Raw genomic sequence first — 18,783 nt, forward strand, 5'->3', positions numbered from 1 at the left:
CACAAACTTGCGGACCAGCTGGATTCGAGGAGGACACACTCGGTGACCAGATGGAATTTTGGGGGAAATAACACATGACGGCCATTTGGCACCAGGGAATAAACACGCTACCTCACATTTCAGCGCCGTGCATAGGCTCCCCGGTCTGGAGGAGGGCCGGAGAAAAAAAAACAAACAAAACACACTCAAACATCCCCGTGCTACACACGCATAAACACACACACACACACACACACCTCTCCTTCTGGCTATTAATTGGCTGGTATCACATCCTATAACGGCGGCGGCCCTATCGGGATCAGGAGGTGTGTTCCGCCGTTTAACGAGTGAGCCGCGAGACGGCCAAGAAAACCAGCTCTTCCACTTTCTCTGGATGCCGAAAAACCAGTACAGATGGACGAGTCGTGGCGACGATCGGCCAAAAACTCGTGTGTATTTATTCCAAACAAAGCTGTGAAGATTCATAATTAATGTGAGATTTTCACAGTTCACATAAACTTCATTTCGTGGAGCGCTCTCCAGCTATAGAGGAACCAGAGAGAGGAACAAAAAAAAAAGAAAAAGAAAAGAAAAGGGACATTTTGTGGGATCCAAGTGGAGCCTTTTCTTGATAAATAACTCTTTGTCCCACCACTCGTAAAACAGTTCTTGCCTGTAAAAAGCAAATCTCATGAATTTTGCACCTCGGAGTGTCAGTCATTGTGTGTGTGTGTGTGTGTGTGTGTGTGTGTGTGTGTGTGTGTGTGTGTGTGTGTGTGTGTGTGTGTGTGTGTGTGTGTGTGTGTGTGTGTGTGTGTTTTCTTTCTTTCTTTGAGGGGAGGGAGCAGCAGTAATGGTGCACAGTGGAGGTGTGTGTGTGTGTGTGTGTGTGTCTCACCAGTGTGTGTCCTGTAGTGGTCCTTCATGGCTGACAGGTTGAGGAAGGCGTAGTGGCAGGACGGCCAGGCGCACTTATACGGCTTCTCCCCACTGTGCAGTTTCATGTGGTTGTTCAGGGCCCATTTTTCACTGAAGGAGCGATCGCACAGCTCGCATTCGAACTTCCTGCAGGAGAACGAGGGAGCCCGGAGAGGAGGAGGAGGAGGAGGAGGAGGAGGAGGAGGAGGAGGATGGAAAGAAGGAGGAGGAGAAAAAAAAAAAAACCCAAGAGTTATTTACTGATCCCGAAGCGGACGTAAAACGCTAGAAAATCTACCCTGCGAGAACAGGAAATGGAGGTTGCTGGGTACTTCACTCACGCCCGTGGTGTAGCATGGTGGAGCTGTGTGTCTCTCTCACACACACACACACACACACACACACACACACACACACACACACACAGGCAGTCTTGTATTTCTATCCTTGTGGGGACCGTCCATTGACTCCCATTCATGTCTAGCCCCTAACCCTGACCCTTACCCTAACCCTAACCCACACCACAATAAAGCCTAACCCTAAAGAAATGTTTTTGCACTTTTACTTTTTTCAGTAACAACAACATGGTCAAGAAAACACTGTTTCTCCTACTTAGGACCGGAAAAAGGTCCCCACAAGGCACGTCGTTCCACGTTTTGCTATCCTTGTGGGGACATTTGGCCCCAACAAGGATAGAAATACGAGAACACACACACACACACACACACACACACACACACACACACACACTGCAGTCGGCTGGTGCTGGTGTGTCATGTCTGTATAAGCAGGCATTGATTTTTCTGTCCTGGCCTGCCACCTCCACCATTTATTCTCTGCTTTGCACCAGGGCCCAGAGGACTAGAGAAATTCTGTTACAGTCCACACACACACACACACACACACACACACACACACACACACGTGCACCCCCCGCAGGGCCAGTGGGGAGAATAGAGTTCACCTGTCCAGCCTCCCTGACCACTTAGCCCGGGCTAAATGAGCAGTTAGCAGCGTTTCTACCTTCCCTCGTCCCTCCTCAGAGCTTCCCTCCGTCACAACTCGACACGGCCGCTATCAATCCAATCAATGTAGAGTCTAATTCACCCTTTGGTTTGAGAATCGGGGTGTGAATATGCATGGCGCTCCGTCTGGGATCTGGACATCTGTCTATTCTCCGCGCCGACGCCTACGACCTGACAGAAAAGAAGCGGCGTGTGTTTTCTTAAAGTCAGTGTGTAGGATGTTTGCACCTATATTCATCTGCTGTGTTATTAGGCTTCAAGAAACACACACAAGCAGAGAGGGAGAGAGAGAGAGAGAGAGAGAGAGAGAGAGAGAGAGAGAGAGAGAGAGAGAAAACAAAACAAAACAAAAACAATAGAAGGAAGCCTGTGCTTGAATTAATCTTTACCCCCGCGCTATAATTTAGCCGCAGAATGACTAATGTGCGAGTCATAAACAAATGAAGTCGGGTTTTGGGGAGCATTCGTCTTGCGGCGAGGGCCGTGTTATTTTAGGGAGGGCGGCTGTCTTTAAGTCCTGATTGTGTCGCTTAATCCCGGCGGTATCTGTTTCATAGCGAGCAGCATGACACTCACCTGAACAAATAATGACTCCGAGCAGCATGTAGCATGTGTCTGAATCAATAATTCAAACTCATACATCTTCCTTACTGGAAGGAAGGAGAATGAGAAGGAGGGAGGGGAAAAAAACGGAGAAAGGAGGGAATTAAAGATGGGGGGGGGGGGGTTGGAGGTGGAGGGGGAGAGATGGAGAGGAAAATGTGTCCTGGCTTCCATATCAATCTATATGTTCTATAAAGATGAATCTAAATGTGATATGGATGTCGTCCCGCGCTCGTTGAGGGGACATTTTAAGCTCACTTAACAGGAAGGATGGCGTCGGCTTTTAAGATGGCGCCGTTATCACCTGGCTCCCAGCTCAAACGCAGATTTAAACCCCCCCCCCCCCCCCCCGATTTCCTCGTGTTCTCATCAAGCCACTTGGCAGAAGACTTTATTTGACCAGCAGATGTATGTCTGCATCTGCATCTCCTTCCTCCCTCCGTTCCTCCCCGCGGTATTTATAGAACGGGCCGCGCCGCCGCGGGAGAGGTAAATAAGATGAGTGAAGAGATGCTATCTTTTATTGTAAGCATTATGCACAACACTCCTGCTTTATGAGCTAAACGGGCCATTGTTTATCACGGGGCGTAATCGCGGAGTCAGGCAGGCAGGCAGGCAGGCCTTGACGTGGGCACGCGGCATGCTGGGACGGAGGAAAAACGAGGGAGGGGAGGAAGGCGGCGGCAGAGGGGAGAAGATGGAGGAGTCGGGGCTGGCAGGGCTGACTATCAGCGGGGGTTTTGTAAGGATGAGAGGAGGGTTTGCGTCTGTTTTCACGGGATCAGATGGAGCGCTTTGATCTTGTCCCCGCGTGTCAGATCCCGTCACGATCCACCGTCTCGCCCATACATATGCATACCGCCTCTAAACAGCCCGGCCCCATGCAAAACACACCAGAGGTGGGAGAGGGGGAGGCTGGGCCAACATGTCTGCATCTGCACGTGTGTGAGGGCAGGACGAAGGGGGGGGGGGCAAAGACTCAGACATGCTGCCAATTTTAAATACTTGGGAAAGAACTCAGCAGTGCAGCGGTAAAAGTGAATGTAAAATCAATAAAATGCAGCCGCAGCGCTCGGCGACACAGATTCAACCGGAGGAAGTTCTGAACGTCTGAGGAGGGAACACACAGGTAGGATCCGTGAGGGTGGGCTCTGGGAAGCTGCTTCGAAACCCTCACTCATGCGGCAGTGAGACTGAAAAACTTTGGGTTTGCACAGCAACGTTATCATACACGCTGCAGTTCTCATGTCGGGCCACTAGTGGGCGCTGTGGGCTGTTTCTGTAGTGAAACCACACGACGAGCTTTTCTAATGGCGAGAACAGACATCCGCACCACATCCAGGAGAACTGGACTGATATGAGCAGTGACACATTGATCTTTAACTTTATCAGAAGTTTCTGAACATCGTTGGACTCTTTCACCCCCACGACCCTCCGTCGCTTCACTGTTGGGAGATCTGGAGAAACCACCGAAAAGCAGCTGATCGTCTCCGCTCTGGATGAGGCCATTGTTTTGCTCTGCTGACTCCAGTGATAATCCTGCAGGAGCGTTTTTCTGGATACATTTAAGAAGTTGCTGATTTAGTTAAAGGAGCTTGTCGGGGTCCTCAGCCTTTTCGCTTTCTGTTCAGTGGTTAGACCGGGAGGTTTCAGCTTTGGATTTCAGCTTCGTTCAGCTCTTTCACTTTCTGAGATGAGTCAGGACAAACTGTTGATTGTTCTGAAATTTACATTCACTTTATTAAACACATCTGTCCTCCTACTACAGTTTGTCTCAATGGATTTTCTGTTTTTCTTCAAGTGACACTTCAGTGTCATCAAGAGTGGGACGTTTCTGACTCCGTTCTGAGTTCTGAGCTTCTTGAACTTTTATTACAAATAATGACAATAACTTGATTTAAAGAACAAGGTAAGAAAAGACATGCGTGTTTCCAAACTGTGTGAATGTTATAACTGATGACTGATCCATGTTTCTGGAGCTTGCAAAAAGCTTATAAAAGATGTCATTTTGTGGGCGGGAGCTCTCTTCAGTCTTATCATTCTGACTATCTTATCATCACATACATGCGGATGCTACTAATTAGGAGTTAAATGAAGGCAGCATTAACATCGAGTGTCACTTAAAACGATCTGCCGCGGTTTGACGAGGATCCTTGAATCGTTGTGAAATCAGCACTGGGGTGGATTTGTTTGCTCTCTTTCGTGCTGAACAGGCAGAGACTCTGACGGCGACGAGACGGCCCAATTATGAGGAAAACAGCACAAGATTCTTCTAATTTTGGTCACACGCTACTGTCGAGCGCTGATCGGGAAAAGGCCACGGCAGAAAGGAAGTGTGTGATCTGCATCTCTCCATCTCCTCCCTCTCTCTCTCTCGCTCTCTCTCTCTCCATCATGACGGACGCCCGGTGGGTCCGGTCGCCGGTGAGCCGGGTGCGTGGCGAGGCCGCAGTCTCTCAGGAGGAGAAGAACCTCAAACAGGCTCTGCTGGAGACGCAGACAGGCCGGACTCGCCACCACGGACTCGCCATCACCCCCCAGTGGTGAGGTGGAGCTCGGTGACAGAGGGAGGGTGGTGGTGCAAGGAGTGAAATCATAGAAATAATAAAAAATAAGGAATGCAGTAGAAAATAGTGACTTCAAATGAAGCAACATGAGAAAACATGTTATTTTTTGGATTATTTCCACGTTTGTGTGATACTATATTAAATGATTATTCCTCTAAATCAGTCTGTACTGTATCTGCTGTAATGCAGTGAAAAACTCACTAATAAAACTATAATTTGCAAAAAAAAAAAAAAAAAGAATTAACTAGCAGGTCATTTCTCCACAGTTTTCCACTCAGCCCTTATCCTCCTCACTGTGCTTAAGCCAAAGTGGAAAATTGCGCTTTGCATGTAAACACTCAGCATTTTTCTTTCATTGATTCAATTAATGCCATTGTGTTTTTTGTTTTGTTTTTGCTTGTTTTCTAACAGCTGAGATTTTTGTTGCATTGGCCGGCAATGAGAGGGAATAATCTGCCGACGCTCACATTGAAACACAAAGAGAGAACGAGAGAGAGAGAGAGAAAGAGAGAGAGAGAGAGAGCGAGGGAGAGAGAGAGGCCGACTCTCGCCTCAAGCCAAACTGACACAAACAGACAACTTCAAAGTGAAGACTGTTGTTTATTTGGTGAAGGGAGAGGGAGGGGGGCAAAAAAAAAAAAAAGAAGGGAGAGAGGAAAATTTATCTGATATGCAACTGTCAGGAGAGCATTTTCACATGCAAAATAGCGAGTGAGTGAGAGAGATTACCTAGAGGGAGGAACATGACAGCATTCACTAGGGTCAGGATGGATCATCATCTTCAGCCTCCTCCCTCCGCTCGGCTCGGCTCGGCTCTGCCTCCATCGCTCCAACCTCATCCCTCCCTCCTCTCTCTTCTCCTTCCTTCTGTTTTCTCTCTCTCTCATCCTGTTTTCAGACCCCATCACTCTGCACTTCGACAACCCGGCAGCTTAAATCCAGACTAAATTAGCTGAATGAAGATTAAATCATTTGGCCCTGAGCTCTCCGAGATATTGGGAGGAAGACTGAGTAAGCCTTAAATGGCGTCTGACTGGATTTCGGACCTGTGTGTGTGTGTGTGTGTGTGTGTGTGTCTGAGGAGGAGCTCTTCCTTCAATGGCAGTCAATTGAAACCTGATTAGAAGAGGGGAGAGGGGGGTGTCGGGTAAAAGATGGCTAAAAGATTGAATTTGTGGGACAACTGTTTCCTAAGTAAGGGCGCTGGCTGGGTTGTTGCAGCGTGCGCGGGGTCGGCCGACGACAGCGCTCGTTCCCGGGTTACGCTATCGAGCGGGGCACCATCATCGCTCACGGCCGCTCCGGAGCAAACCTTCACTAAAGTAGTCAATGCGGTCTGCGGGTACTCAAATCAGCTTCCTGCCGGCGCTGCTTCGACATGCAAATGAGGCCGGGCATCCGTCTCCGGCCTGCTGCCGCAACTTCTCCAGAAAGAGAAAGACAGAAAGAATCAGGAGGAGGAGGAGGAGGAGGAGGAGTGGGAGAGGGAGCCGGTCCGAGCAGAAGGGCATTTTAAAAGTGAAGCGGCGGCTGAGTTATATCACACTGCGAGCGGCGGGAGTGTACCGCCGGCGTGTCACACAAAACAACAAGTAAAACCTCCACGAAGAGGCCACATGTGTCTGCGGAGGAACCTCCTCCGAGAGGAGTGCGGCCGCATATGACTGCAATATAAACAACGGCGCACAACAGAGATGCTGCTGCTGATTTATGTTTACCTTCAATCCCGGGAGGAAGAGGAGGAGGAGGAGGAGCACCAGGAGGAGGAGGAGGAGGAGGAGGAGGAGGGAAAGGGGGAAAAAAAAGAGAGAGAGAGAGTGAGAAAGATAATGAAATAAATAATAAAAGAGCAGGCCCATCAGATAAGCTCCTGTTTATCCCGCTGTAGGGCAAATACAAATTGTCAATTTAATGAACACGGTGGACGTGATGAAAGCGGGGGTGAAGGAGCCTCCTGCCTGACAAACAATCAGGAAATGTTATCTTAATATTGTTGCGCTGTTATTCAGTCCATAACTTAGGGGGTGGGGGAGAGGCCACGAGGAGAGAGGGGAGGAGGTGGCGTGGCGGGCGGGGGGGAGGAGGGGGGAGGGGGGGCGAGCAGGGAGGCACAAAGGCCAGGTCCCTCTGTGGTGGCCCTGTTATTGCCTGTTTTTATTATGAGCCATAGCTCAGTGGTCCCAAAACACACACTTTGAAACACACATTCAAACATAACCCCAGCGTGCACGCACACTCACTCGCAGCGCACCGTGTTTGTGAGGCTGTTGCTAGCTTCTTACGCTAACCTGAATTAAGGAAAGTGTAACCTGAGCTGTAAAAACCACGTCAGTCCTCACACACAGACATGACAATGTCTCCTGTCGTCCTGACGGGTTCTGGTGTGTTCTCTTACAACACCACAAATACACACACACACACACACACACACACACGTCTGAATTAAATATGAACAAGTCCTGTAGCAGCACGGTTCCAGACGAAGTGTCTTCCTCGGCTCAGGCAGGCCTCACGTCTCCTCTCCAGCTTAATTTAAAGGTTTTAATAGGTTTTTACAGATATCCCCTTATTAATCAAAAACGTTTAGGACCTAAATAAAAAGAAAAACTGCAAATCAAGAGCTCCAAAAAGCTTCCTGTTGAAATTAGCAGCCGCCGATAAGTAGTGAAGATGTGATTTGTGTGACGCCGGCCGGTCAGAGGTCTCCTCCCGTCCCTCCTCCCCTCCACACATCCTTTAAACGGCACTTTAAAAAGTGTCCAGATGCTTCACGGCTCAAAGTTTTTTTTTTTTTTCTCCTCTCCTTTCCCGTAAGTCTTGAATTTAAAGCATTGCAATCTGAGCCGCCCCCAAAATTAACTATTATCTCCATATTTATATATTGCCGGCACTAAATTGCGTCGGGAAGAATTACTATCAATATGAATATCTGCAACAATAACTCAGCCGCAGTGCTGAGGACAGGATGCTCTTTATCAGGCTTCTGATAGGCCTTAAATACAGCACAAGGCAGCCATATCAGAGCTTTTTCTCTCTAATATCAGGCCGCATTAGCACCTCGTAAATCAAATTACACTCCTAGAATTTCATTAGGCTCACCTGCCAGCGCTGCTGCGCCGCAGAAATATTTATGTTTTTATGCTGCGATTGTGTGCTCACAGGTACACAAAAGGGAAGGAGAGCGGGAGGCTGTGCGGCGGCGAAGGAGGGGTGGAAGGGGAAAAAAAAAGAAGGGGGTGATAAACCTAATTATCTTTTAAGAATACAGAGAAAATGTGTCATAAATTGCGGCGATCTTGAGGGGAGCCGGCGTTTCGGGAAAGCCTGTGGGGCTGCGAGTTTAAGGGGACAAGCCCTGCTCCGCTGTTTACCATCTTTAACCGGGGCTAGACTCCCACAATCCAATTAGCGGCTTCCCCCAAATTCGCTTTAAACAGAAATCAAACAGGATGATGTATGACGGCGATCAGCGGGCCCTCAACAGCCAGCTAATCTGATCAAGCCGCAGCACGGCTGCTAATAGCGCAAATGCTCATTCAAACTGGAGCCAAAATGTTATGATAGGAGTCTGTCTTTATTATTTAATTACCTCCAAAGAATTTCACATTTCCATTTGTTTATTTGCCGCTGTTTGTTACAATCTATTATCCGGCGCGGGGGAGAGTATCTGGAGAACCGGGGCGAGAGCTCGGAGCTGGGAGGGAGGCGAGGCGGCGGCGGCGGCGGCGGCGGCCGTGGGAAGGCGCTTTTCCCAGCCTATTTCCCCTCCACATCTGGAGCGTCCGGGGTCTGGACGGCGGGGGTGTCTGGGTATGGATCGTGATTAGACAGAAAGGGAAATGACTGAGCCAGAGACCGTAACGACAGCCACTTAATAAAAGGTAGAGTCTATACATCAAAGAGCACCGAGCTGTAAATCATCCGTCCCTGTAACGACTGGCATCCCCGTCCCATTACCGAGCCCCGAACAGGCCACTCATATTTACTCTCCGGGCCCCAATATCATTTTAGAATAATGAGCTTTGTCCCTTATCTAATTAACAGGGCCTAGGTTCATTTGTTTTTTTTTCTTTCCCCCTCTCTCTCTCTGTCTGTCTCCCTCTTCTTCTTTTTCCCCCCTTCTTGCTGAAACCAGAGAGCTGGCATATTAGTTTAACTCCAAATATTTTGCAAATTTGCTCTGTGGCATGAAAAGTTTCACACAGACAGTTCTGCTGCGACCACTCCTGTATGTTGTCTGTAATTACTGCGTGTTGCAACTGGAGGCTGTTTACCCAGCGTTCTGTGTGTGTGTGTATGTGCGTGCGCGCGTGTGCGTATGTGTGTGTGTAGGTGGTGGTGTTGGATGGGTGGGATGAGGGGGTGGGGTTGTGCTCCAGTGGGCAGAAGTAAAAGACCAGGTCCATTCTCTCTCTTATTACTGGAATTGTAATTCAATGATCACCTTAGATCACACGCGTGCCATAAATCAGATAGGCTTGACAGAGGATGAAAAATTGTATTAATAATGTGAAACTTATTATACAGTCCCAAATGCTCCCTTGATAAATGACATTGTTTGGGCCTGACAATGATTGCATTTAAAACATTATTTCTGTTTGCTGCCGGTGTGTGTGTGTGTGTGAGCCGGTGTGAGTGTGTGTGTGTGCGCGTGCACTGCCGGACGCGGCGGTCGTGGTTTGCTGGGTGGGGAAGACAGAGGTGGGGTTTCCGAGCTTCATAAAATATTCAAGATGTTTCCCACCGCTCTCTCTTGAGTCAGTGGGCAAGCGATGGCCATGGCAGTAGGGGTATGAAATCTCTGTGTGTGTGTGTGTGTGTGTGTGTGTGTGTGTGTGTGTGTGTGTGGTCAGCATGAGTAAAATGGCTGGGGTGGCTCGCCGCAGCACAAACACTCCAACTCCCAGACCGCAGGAAAAGAAGCCGTGCACATCTTCGAGTCATCATAAAGCAGCGCTGTTATTACCGCGCCGCCTCCCAGTCAGACTTTACCAAATGTGAGAAAGTGCAGAAAAGGCGCGGCGCGAAGCTAATCATTTCCGAACGGATCCGCTGCAGCTTTTTTTTCACCTTTTCTTTTTTAAGAGTAAGTGATTTGGAGTTTATTTTTCTTCATAACTCAATTCATACAAGAATGTTAATATTAGAAAAGCAAGTCTAGACTTGGTTTGAGGAAGAGCCAACAGACGTATGAGACCCCTTTAAGAAAAACTGAAAAAAGAAGGCTAACTATGTCCATACTTTTTTTCTTCTTCTTTATTATTCGGGCTCGTCAGATCATAACAGGCTGTCTGAGCTGAACTGGGCAGAATAAGAAAACAAAAACTACAAGAAGAGGAGGGCAGACAGTCGATTTGTCCAAACCGAGTCTACCTGCTGGAGGCTTCCTTCCTTTGGACGTACCCTCCATGTAATAAGACATAAACACCGCCTCGATTCTCAGACTAGCTGTAAACATCGTATCAAAAACAGTGTGGGGAAAATGGCACCCTTTAATTCCTCCTATCTTTGTAATCCAGTAACGACCGGGAGACGGGCCTCGGAGACCGGACCTGCTCGCCCACACAGAACTCCCATCCAGCAGGATCAGACACCATGAGAGCACAGAAGTTACAGTCCAATAAAAACTATTGACAAATGCAGCGGCAACGTCAATACCGAGCACATGTGACAGGAGGGGGTGTGACATCCCGGCTCCGAAAGGCCCTTTTATCACTTCTGGTCATTCATGGAAAACTAAGGAAAACTTTCGGGGAACTAAAATGGGCTTTATTCATTTCTATTTCAGAGACAAGAACATGGTCACCATATTAGGACCATGCAATGTTAATGTTAATGTAATTGATTGATGTTCCAAATCCAAGTCATTTTCCAGTAAGAGCAGAGGAGAAAGCGGACAGGAGTTGTTTGAAGTTCTTGACGTAGAAACACATGGTTCTCTGCTGATTTCGTGTGAACGGATTTCGTTTTTGTGAAGCGAAAATGCAAAAAAATGATGTGTTTTCACTTGAAATTATTTCATGTGAATGAGGCCTGAGATTACCGGACTCAATTCATCTCCAAACCAGATCGACCATCGAAATCTGGGAGGCAAAATACCTTTAAAATGAAAAATCTAAAAATCTCATGTATGAAAAAACTCCAAAAGCTGCAACTGCAGGAAAATGATATCAGCGAACGACGATTAGCTGATTATCTCAGGCAGAAGCAACAAGCCTCGGATCAATTTACACTGGATCTAATTACTGGACTGCAGCTGGAACAAATGTCCATAAAGAAGTGACCAGTGTGTTCTGACGAACATCATCAATACAGCAGGAGACTGCTTCATTCGTGGACGTTTTGTAAGACTGTCAATGCTGTGATGAGCTGCTTGAGCATGTCACAGCTACCTGTTGCTCATATTGGCTCGGGGTGGGGGTGGGGGGGCGTCGGGGCAGCAGAGGTTCAAGGAAAGTCTAATTAAGTTCCTGGAGAGTTGGAGGTCCTGCAGGTCCCTGAACGGGGACTCGGGGGCTCGGGGACCCGCTCCGGTCTGTCCTTGTAGACTTGGCCTCACCCTGGCCAGGCGCGTTTACGTCCTCTACTGTACCACATGTGCGACATCTCCACCCCCGCCCCCACCATCCCAACACACACACACACACACACACACACACACACACACACACACACTCCTCTCTCCAGAGATCTTATTACCCCCCCTCCACCCTCCTCACCACACCCCTCTCTACTTTCTCTTCTCCTCCTCCTCATCTCTGCAAATGACCATGATGGGAGGCCATTCATCTCACTCCTCCGGCCACCACAATGAAATAAATCAAGAATTGCCCCCCCCCACTCCCCAAATATAACAATATTTGTATTTGGGGTGGGGCAGACGTAATTGATGACTGTGGCCATGCTAATTAAAAACGGCGGAGGTTTCATTAATCTTGGTCATTGGGTGGCGGTGGTGACGAGGGGGGGGGGGGGGGGGGGTGGCAGTTGTAGCTGCTTGAGCATTCGATGTATGGTGGTGGGGGGGCGTCCTCGTGGCTCAGGTGATTCGGGCCATTGTCGAGTATATTAGCACGGCGAGGTTAATGCGAAGCGGCCATTAATAATCACAACAGTCCGTCGGTCTGTGGAGGGCCTGACGGAACCGGACCGGACAATAAGGAGAACCGTCACCGCTGTTTACCGCCCAGTCCCGGCTAAACACGCTCTTTGTTTCCCTGACTCTACTTCGCTGAAACTTGTTTTGGTTTTCTATCCCCTGACACACACACACACACACACTGAGACTTTGAGAATTAATTACCAGGAAACTTTTGCTGCTTTGCCCGTGTTAATACAGGAAAAGCATTTGGAGCTCGGTTTGGTTTTTATACATATAGAAAACTATGCTGTTTACATTGGAACACAATTAAATCTGAATTCCTTTGACTCCGATCGGACCAACAGGGCAGAACCACTCAGAAGGGACCCGAAATCAAACCGAACACTTGAGAAGAGCCGATAAATAAGTCCCATCTGAGCGCCTACTTGACGGCAGCGACGTAAACAGACCCCGGAGTTGATAAAACAGAACCGTATCGTTACCGTTGTGCCATTACGGCGCCGACAATTTACTAAGTAGCACCTATGAGCGGCGCAGATGGATATCATCATTGCACCGTAATGGCTCCTACATGTTAATTCGCAACTTTAGCTTCTCCGCCACGGCTCCGCCGCGGAATAATGGCGAGCCTGCATCTGGTAGAGGCGGTGTAGGGCAGCGTATGAAGCATGGAGCGAAACCGAAAGAGGGAGAGAGAGAGAGAGAGAGAGAGAGAGACAAAGAAAAAGTGAGAGAATTAAACAGAAAGAGAGCCGGAGAGAGAGGAGATGGGTGGGTGGGGTGGAAGCAGCAGCATATGGTGCCACGCTGCCATAAACAAGCTTTATGAAAAGACCGGGGACGTTTATTTAATCACGGAATACCTGAGGAATCACAATGAGACACACACTTTGTCCCATTATTGTTAGCCCATAAATTTAACTGCTTTACCAAGAACAACGCGAAAACCTGATACAGCCGCCGAAGACGACGCGCAGGGGGGAAAGCAGGTGAATTTATGTGTGCGTGTGTGTGCGTGTGTGTGTGTTTGTGAAGTGCACTGCGCCGTAGCAGCTGGTGTAAAAGAGTGTGTGCGTGTGCGTGGTGTTACAGATGAATCGCCATAACTGCTACACCCTGGTATCTGTGTATCTGCAGCCGTAGAAAACAATACACTCCAGCAGCATCCGGTGGAGAACACAGATACAGATGTGTCCGTCCTTTATTCCGGGGAGGCTTTATTACACCTCGATTTGGTACATTCTGCCTGTCGTCCTCTCTCAAACCGGAGAATTAAAACGTTCTTTCATACTCTGCATGAATCCCTCCCAGGTCAGGGGGAGAGCGTATTCCAGAAAATAAGCAGGCGGGTCTGAGGCCGTAGGAAAACCGAGTCAGACGCACGAAAAAACCGGACCTGGAGACCCCACAAACACAACCGGACTGCATGAGCAATTGCATGTCTGCGAGCATGCTTCTACACACACACACACACACACACACACACACGCAGTGCTGGGTCAGGGGGACAGCGGTAGCTCAGAGCCAGCTGTGACCTGCCGGTCCAGGTGCTCAGGAAAACCGCTGTTAACGGCCACGATTGATGATCTAATCAAACTGTCACCACGGCGACCCGCTGCGGGGGGAGGAAGGGTGTGTGTGTGTGTGTGTGTGTCGGTGTGTGTGTCGGAGTGGGGTGAGGAGCAGGTGGGCCGGGCGTCCAGGAGGCCTCGTGCATGCTTACCGTTAGCCCAAATTGAGAGTGACAGTCTCAATAGTGAAAAGGCCTCTTATTTGCTCCGCTCTAAGTAATGGAGGAAACAACTGCAGCCTTCTTCCGGAGGATGTCACATAATCAAGGGAGACGACGAAGACGACGACGACGACGGCCCCCCCACCCCCACCCCCACCCCCACCGACTCACCCACCTCTGGTGCTGTGCTGGGCCAACAGCCCACACAGAGCTAATTATGTTTCTTTATAGCTGGACGATAGAGGCGGAGCCGACGGCCGGCCTCCAGCTGCCAGCAGACCGTCGTGCACGTGGAGCGAGAGGGTCACACACCCAGACCGGAGTCTACATGCACACTGGTTTCCTGGGAAACCCGTCTTCATGTAGCTAAAACACACTGAAATCCATGAGGCGAGTTTAAAATAGTGGTTATCAAACGTCAGGAGCTCAGCCAAACGACGGCGTAAAAACTTGAACAATAACAGAACGTTTTTACTCAAATCTCGAACAAGTTAAAATTTCTTAATCTCCACATCTTCCTCAGTGCTTTATGGTGCCAAATACAATGAAAAGCCTTGATTATTTTCTTCAATTGAAGCAAATCTTTCCCTCAATTTTGCTGTCATCCAAAAATCCAGCGCATCACTTCTGCTCAACCCCTGGAATTTCACTGGATCTTGAATTTTATTGACCTTTTTTTTTTTTAATGGAAATTCTTGCAGTTTGATCGACCTTTTTCAGGAAGTGGTAAAAAAAAAAATCAGTTAAATGTTGAACATGACATTTGTGTTTAGTCATGAATCTGAGAGTGAACTAACGTTTTTGCTTTAATCTGATGGTTACACATTTTTGGACGCTTTACATTTTTTATTGTCACTTTAGTCATTTTTTTCCCCACTAATAAAAGGTGTGGACATGTTGGCTTTTAAAGCCAGATATTCTGCATTAAAGACCTAAATTTGAGAGTGGAGGGGTGTCGAAGACATTCAGGAGCCCGATTTCATTTAAATCGATTAAAGTGCTGTAATGACCTTTGAACTTACACTTTCACTTTTTTTTTTTTTTTTTTTGGTGTTATTGTTGTTGTTGTAGAGCAGGGGAAACATGACAAAATTGCATTAAAAAAACAAATTACCATTACTGAAAATGAATACAGTCTTGATATAAAGCCAACTTTAATGAAACCCTTGAACTTGTTTGACCGCATCGAGGCCGCTCGCGGGCCAGTTTTGGTCCATTGGCCTCATGTTTGACAACTTTGTGTCGGAGGATCCAAAAATTGCTTTCGACTTCTCATTTATGCACCAAATCAAAAGAGGCAGATGTTTATCTGAGTGTGTTGAGAGGATTCTTTAGGGCCAAACAGAAATAGGTTGAGGTTTTTTTTCCAAGTCATTTATCATTGTTTCTCTCTAATCTTGTCATGTAAGAAGAACTTCAGGTGTTTTCAACATGGTTTTAACGGCTTTAGTGTTATTTTATCTATGACTGAGCGTACAGGCGTCCTTAAGGCTACAATAGGAAAAAAGGCTAACAAACGGTAACGTTTAGAAACACATGACAGTGTTTTCAGCGAACATCTCGGCGGCAGAGAGCCTCGTGCAGCCACGAGGGAAAATATGACCACACTTCTGTCATCCTCACGGCTAAAACGAATTAAGCCGTTCCATATTTAGCAGAAAAGAGAAAAGTTCAGGAAGTTGTCCAAGTTAATGGCGGCCTTGTTGATCGCTGCCTATTCCGTGCGCGCGTTAATCACCTTCCCCAGGATATATCCACGACTGCCGCTTGGCCGTCCAGCGCGCATTAATTTAATCGCTGCTCAGCTAATTCATTGATTAATTGGTTCATTAGTGATGCCTGGCAACATCCATTTCTGCCATGACAGTCTGATGTTTCAATAGAGGAGGAAAAAGCGTCTGGCAGCAGCCCAGCTTTCTCCCACCGTCCCGCTGTGCATAATGTCCAACCGCTGTCAACAGTTAGCCGCACGACGGCGGCGCGGCGGACGCTCCAGAGCCGCGGGATGTGGAGTGAATACGGAGGTGAAGCGGGCGCACTCGCTCATCCTGTCGCCTTGAGTAATGTCACCTGGACTTCATGACTTCATTCTGAGGGGGGGGGGAGAGGAAAAGTTGAGGCGACGTTGGGAGGGGATCAGATTTATACGGCGAGCCGAGGTCGCCGGGACGAGCGTTCGATTCCGGGACGAGCTGTCCACTGCTGACCGGCGTCATTATTAGTGATAGGAGGAGGTGGGACGGCGCTGCACCCTGCCAGACAACAATACCGGCACTGATGTAGAATCACGGCCAACGCGGAACGCCCATAAAGCAGCTCAGGTGTGTGTGACCTCTGACCTCCCGCACTCAGATTTACAAGTGGTATTCTGTCCGCTAATCATTAGTAAGACCACACGGGCGGAGATTTTAGCATTACACTGTGTCAGCTTTTCAGAGGATGCCTCCCTCACACCCGAAAACCCACAAACACACACACACACACACACACACAAACGCATGCACACACACACCATCTTGCACCATATGCCCATGACAAGTGCATAAAAATGGTTCCCGAGCGATAGCACGGGCCAACCCATAAAAACTTAATGCACCTAATTTTCCAGTAATCAAACTTTTATAGACTGCGATGGCTTTTAAACTAACAAATTTTAATTATCGCTTAATTTTAACAGCAATATTAACGCGATCGCTCATTCCGCGAGTGTTCGCTGGCCATGAAATATTGAGCAGGGTAAACAGGGGCGGCGCTGTCCGCTGGCTCCCGTTCAAACAGGCAGCCAGCAAACACAGAAAGGTGAAGCAAGGGTCGTCAAAGAGGGCCTGGCAGGCCGGCGGAGGCTCGGGCCGGGCTGCCGCCGCCTCTGGGAAATGCAGTTTTTTTTTTTTTTTTTTTTTTTGCTAAATCTACACTACGCTTTCTTGTCCCGAGCAATAACGGCAGCCGGTTCTCGCTGGTCAGCCTTTATGTTGGTATTCCGCTTCGGTTCCAGCCTCCACTTTCTCGTTATTAAACAAGAATCTGGGATTTAAATATTCTTTCAAGTGAATATTTCGCTCTCCCACATCCCTGCTTACTGTACCAGCAGCACAGGATGTTATTGACTGCTGCCCTTGGGTGGCTGAAAACTAGGCCTTACCACCCAACACCAAGCCAGGGAGACAAAGTGCTGACACGGGCAGATAAGAGGAAGAAGAAAGAGAAAGATTAAAGAGCAGATTCATTATCAATAATTAAGGGAAAGGATTTATTCTAATGAATTAGGGGTTGTCTTTATCTACTTTTTATCTCCCTATCATACTGCTAACTCTTCTTTTTTCCCTTCACATGAACACACACACACACACTGGCCCGTGGTTTTGGTGTGTGTGTGTGTGTGTGTGTGTGTGTGTGTGTGACTTGACCCCTGCCTGCTCCGTGTGCTCCATATTGCCGCCACGCTGGCTCCAGGCAGGGCTCTTCCGCCCCCGCTCCCCCCGTCCAGCCTGGTCGGTCTCGGCCCCTTCTGTGCCGGGGCAATATGGCCGCGCCGCACGGCATGCTGGGACGCGGCAGCGAGCCCATGGCCCGGCGCGGCGGAGCCAGATGCCCGCTCGGCCCGTGCCCGGCCCCTGGCACGGGGCGAGCGCGACCGGCCGCGGCGGCGGCGTATGGATCAGCGCGGTGGAAACATGCAGGCGGCAGGCCGCTCGGTGCTGATGTGTTCAGAGTGAAGTGCATGGCGTGGAAACGGTTGAAACCACATCATTCTACAGACAACATCCTGGACTAAATGTCTACTGAATAAACATATTTATCATTGCTGCAGCAGGTAAAACGTAAGTGATGAAAAAAAACTGTGCTCTTGATTGAAAGCGCGTTCATCCTCAGTCTAGCTCAGCCTGTGGCTGTCAGAAGTTATTAAATAAACTTTCAGTGTGTGTTTCAAGGTTCTCAATGCGCCACTTTTTTTATGTCAAACATGGAAAACTCGTCAAAAGATACAGTTACGATACAATATCTAAGTGTTGTGTCGTAGATACAGGTAAGCTAGCATGCTAACCCCTAATGAGCCCGCTGCATTACAGTGAGAGCTTCTGTGGACTGCATGAACTCACTGCTGCCACCTAACCAACAAAAGTGGCGACATATAAATTGTGCACACTGAACCTTCAGTAATCTTATTCTTCTTGAAAGTTGGGACGAGGACAAAACTGATGCTGCAACGACTCGCTACACTATCAACCTTAGCAATGCGCTAACGAGAACTTTTTGTGTGAAAATTAATCATTTTTACGTTTTCATTTCAGAAAACTTTCACATTTACACGGCTCCATTTTAAAAATGATGTGCTTTTCATTTTGGTCCACTAGTGGGTGCTGCTGTTTGTTTTGGTCATGAAATCACACACACACACACACACACACACACACACACACACACACACACACACACACAAATGCACTCAGAGCACATTAAGCTATAAACATGAACAACGGGAGTGTATTCGTGTGGATTGCTGTTATGAAGTGTAAAAATACCAAGTCCCAGGACAATCCGGACCGGGAGTATTACCACCGTTGTCATGGAAACAGACACCCAAAACAAAAGTTTCCAAAGCTGGTGTGGAAACGTTGCCTATGCTAGTTATTTCTTAAGCAATATACACAACAAAGCTATGAGCTAGCATAATTTTCTATTGCTTATTTTCAGTTATTTAAGGTATAAAAATCCTGTTGATAACTCCTGTTAACACAGTGAGGCTGAACAACGATCTCACAGTTCCACTCATCCCGCGAGCTTTTATCTTTTGTCTCCTTCATCAATTTATCCTGCAATATTTACCAATATTGGAAAAGTATTGTGTTTTTTTCC

The 18,783-nt window shown here is 48.1% G+C and overlaps 1 protein-coding gene across 1 annotated transcript in view; it reads right to left on the bottom strand.

Moving 5' to 3' along the window:
* Positions 1-18,783, bottom strand: part of znf407 (zinc finger protein 407) — a 154,287-nt gene that overhangs the window by 60,995 nt on the left and 74,509 nt on the right. The window contains exon 6 of the mRNA XM_030102230.1: positions 878-1,044. Coding sequence (XP_029958090.1) covers positions 878-1,044 — 167 coding nt within the window. The remainder of the gene's footprint in view (positions 1-877; positions 1,045-18,783) is intronic.

This window comes from Salarias fasciatus, chromosome 11, assembly GCF_902148845.1.
Source record: "Salarias fasciatus chromosome 11, fSalaFa1.1, whole genome shotgun sequence".
NCBI lineage: Eukaryota > Metazoa > Chordata > Actinopteri > Blenniiformes > Blenniidae > Salarias > Salarias fasciatus.